Raw genomic sequence first — 3,974 nt, 5'->3', positions numbered from 1 at the left:
CACAAGGACATGCAAAGATTTTGTACATTTGTAGCTCGATAGATATCATACATTCAGGAAAAAATCATAACATATTTCAAATGAAACACTAGAAAAGTGCATTCTTCAGAGCGCAGATCTTGCATTGGACTATATGAGAAGTTGCATCATGATCCAAGGAATCCAGAGGAGGAAAAAAAAAACCTCTTTGATTGTACGCCCCTTGGTTCCTATAGGACTTATCGGCCAATTTGAAACATTTTCAACAGGTCTTAGGTTTAATGCTATACTGTCAGTATACCTTTTTCTCGACAATGAGAAATCATCTTTTGGCAACTGATGATACCAACATCAACAGCCAATCTGAAATTTACTGCCGATGGTAAAATACCAGTCTGGTTTAGCTGCTGTGGTGAGGTTTTCCACACCCCTGTCTCACAGTTCCTCTCTCAATATAAAACCTCACCGACTGTGAACCAGTCACACATATTAGTCATACATCCAGCTACCTGAACCAAGGTAACATTCTACTTTTGACTGTGTGTGTGATGGTGAGTGTGATGGTGTGTGTGATGATGTGTGTGCGTGTGGTTCAGTCTATCTTCCGAGCCTGGCTTTCGAGGGTGTACCTCGGCGCCGGTCCCTCGAAGAGGGTATCTATCCTGTACATCGGAGTCTCGCCCTCGAAGGGGTTGTCTATCGTGTCCATCGGAGACTGGCCCTCGAAGGAGTCTATCATGTACATCGCCGCCTGTCCCTCGAAGAGGGTATCTATCCTGTACATTGGAGTCTCGCCCTCGAAGGGGTTGTCCATCGTGTGCATCGGAGCCTGGCCATCGAGGGTGTCTATCGTGCCCATCGGAGCCTGGCCCTCGAGGGTGTCTATCGTGTCCATCAAACGCATCGACGGCTGCTCCTCGAGGAGTGTGTCTATCATCGGGGGCTGCTCCTCGAGAAGTGTGTCTATCATGTCCATCGGGGGCTGCTCCTCGAGAAGTGTTTCTATCATGTACATCGAGGGCTGCTCCTCGAGAAGTGTTTCTATCATGTGTATCTTGATGTCTATCATATAGATGATCAGAGACTGGCCCACGAGGCCCAAACATATTGGAGTCTGCAAGATTCACACCTTTTGCCCCCGTGAGGGCAGCATAGCACGGCACGTAGCAGTACGGCTCGCCGTCACGCTCTTCGTGGCTGTCAGAATCCAATCTCTTGTAACACCTATGACAGCGCAGGCAGTGCTTATGCCAGTCCTTGCCCAGTGATTTCACCTTCGCCCCAAAGTATACTTTCTTGTTGCATCTGGGACAAAGGCTGTCTTCGGCAAAGGCACCGTTACCTTTTAGTGGTGGTGCCTCAGGAATATAGGATCTCTCCTCCTTAGGCTTGGGTTCTGGGTCAATAGCAGGAACAGGGTGGCTTGTGTTGACGGGACTAGTATCATACACTTGCCCACTAGTATCATACGTTCCCCCTCGAACTTTGCTGTCTGCCCCAAATCCATTCGGCCCAAAGAGGGCAGCATAGCATGGTATGTGGCAGAAAGGCCTTCCCTCATGGTCGGCGTGCCCCGCAGGGTTCAGGAGCTTGTTGCAGCGGTCACACTTCAGGCACAACTTGTGCCAGGCCTTCCCCATTGATTGCACCTTCTCGGCAAAATACACCGTCTTCTCACATTTGGGACATTTCGACGACATGCTGTGATGTTATGTTTCGGTTCGATCGAAACCGAGTGAACGCTTTGGTTTATCGGTACAGAGCTCTCACGAAGCTACACTTCTATCTGCACATACGTAATGAGCTTGAGTATGTCCAAGAGGTCAACCACATCATGTATTTATACTCTGGGTGACATCATCAGTGATGTCACTAGAGTCGGCAAGTGTGGGGGGTTTAGGTTAAGCATTTAAGTTTCTTTGTGATTAGTGTATATGTCGGGTGTAAAGATATGACACACATACATACAGTGCAAGTTCAATATGGATTTGTCATATAGCCTATGGGGATTTGTCATATACAGCGTATGCCTAAAATAGGGCCTATATGTTGACAATGAGTGTGAGAGGCACAGAGATGTCCCCCAGATATGTGTTTTTGAAAGAGTCCATTGTTAACATGGGTTTCTCTATTTAACCTTGGATAAACTATAACTAAAAACACATGGCAATGGTATTGTCAAGTACACACGTACGCACACACACACGCACACACACACACACACACACACACACACACACACACACACACACACACACACACACACACACACACACACACACACACACACACACACACACACGTGCGCGTGCCCACGTACGACACACGCACACAGGCGAGCAGGCACGCACGCACTCACGCACTCACGCACACGCACACACACTCACACACACGCGCGTGTGCGCGTGCGCGTGCCCAGGCGAGCAGGCACGCACGCATTCACGCACACACACACACACACACACACACACACACACACACACACACACACACACACACACACACACACAGTTGCTGTAGTGGGAGACAGGAATTATTGGATTCTTTTTCAGGATCTTATGAAATGGTGCCACCTAGTGTTGCTAGCAGCATGAAACGTGGGACACACGGTTCTGGTTCAGTGATGGACATTTTCTGTCAAATGTGATTAACATTTAGCCCACTTAAAGTAGTGAGAATGGAAGAGAGGAGGGAATGGTCTGTCTATGTGTGTGCGTGCGTGCGTGCGTGCGTGCGTGTGTGCGTGTGTGTGTGTGTGTGTGTGTGCAGCCACTCTGTCACAAATAAGCTCACCTGCTGCTAATCTAAGTTGATTAGAATATATTAAAGAAAAAATATTCTATAATGTTTTAACCTATTTTTAGGCTATATTAAAACTAACTTTTTCCGGGGACCCCCTGGAACCCCCGGACCCGCTGGGTGTCCCTGGGCCCCACTTTGAGAACCACAGGTCTAATGCATATCAAACTGGGAGTCCTTGAAATTAACGAGCAGAAATTAATGAACCAACTGCCATAGAGGTTGTTGCATTCTGTGGAAAGATGCCTGTATAACTGTGATCAAGACTGCAGTCTGACAGCTGTACCTGTAACTGTGGCCTCATGGTTTATCACTGATCAGGACTGTGGAAAGAGGCCTGTAACTGTGGCTTTGTGGTGATCAGGTGGACTGTGGAGAGAGGCCTGTAACTGTGACCTTGTGGTGATCAGGTGGACTGTGGAGAGAGGCCTGTAACTGTGACCTTGTGGTGATCAGGACAGTGGAGAGGCCTGTAACTGTGGCCTCGTCATGGTGATCAAGACTGTGGAGAGAGGCCTGTAACTGTGGCCCTCATCATGGTGATCAAACTGTCGAGAGAGGCCTGTAACTGTGGCCTCATCATGGTGATCAGGACTGTGAAAAGAGGCCTGTGTACTAGTCATGGTGATCAGGAGGACTGGGGAGAGAGGCCCGTAACTGTGGCGATCAGGACAGTGGAAAGAGGCCTGTAAATGATAAATGGTGCATTTATATAGCTCTTTTATCCAAAGCGCTTTACATAGATTGTGCATTACATTCACCCACACACACGCTGAGGAAACCATGCAAGGCACAAACCTGCTCATCGGGAGTAATTAGGGGTTCAGCGTCTTGCTCAAGGACACTTCGACAGTAATTCTTCTGGGGGAGCCCAGGATCGAACTGGAAACCTCACGGCTTCCATCCGACCGCTCTACCGGTCACTCTACCCCTGAGCCACTGCCGCCCCAGTAGAATAGCTGGGGCCTCATCATGGTTATCATGACTGCGGAGAGAGGCCTGTAACTGTGGCCTCGTGGTGATCAGGAGGACTGCAGCCAGACAGCTGTACAATGGCAGCCCACATCTATGCGCTTCATTACGCAATTTACCCAAACCTTTCATCCTCCAGGGAGGGATGTGTGTGTGCGTGTGTGCGTGCATGCCCTAATAAACTCCACTCACTGCTTATGTTTATGGAGTGCATGCGTGCATGT

At 48.8% G+C, this 3,974-nt stretch overlaps 1 protein-coding gene across 1 annotated transcript; it reads right to left on the bottom strand.

Moving 5' to 3' along the window:
* Positions 1-571: 571 nt before the first annotated feature.
* Positions 572-1,679, bottom strand: LOC311037814 (cysteine-rich protein 2-like; the record flags this gene model as incomplete). The annotated part of the gene is made up of 2 exons (XM_084047103.1): positions 572-1,063; positions 1,107-1,679. The coding sequence occupies 2 exons, from the start codon at positions 1,677-1,679 to the stop codon at positions 572-574; spliced, it is 1,065 nt and encodes a 354-aa protein (XP_083903229.1).
* Positions 1,680-3,974: the final 2,295 nt, after the last annotated feature.

This window comes from Gymnoscopelus microlampas (genome assembly GCF_963454915.1).
Source record: "Gymnoscopelus microlampas genome assembly, chromosome: 21".
Taxonomy (NCBI): Eukaryota; Metazoa; Chordata; class Actinopteri; order Myctophiformes; family Myctophidae; genus Gymnoscopelus; species Gymnoscopelus microlampas.
Note: the sequence above shows the minus strand (reverse complement) of the source record. Positions and strands in the feature narration are given on the sequence as shown.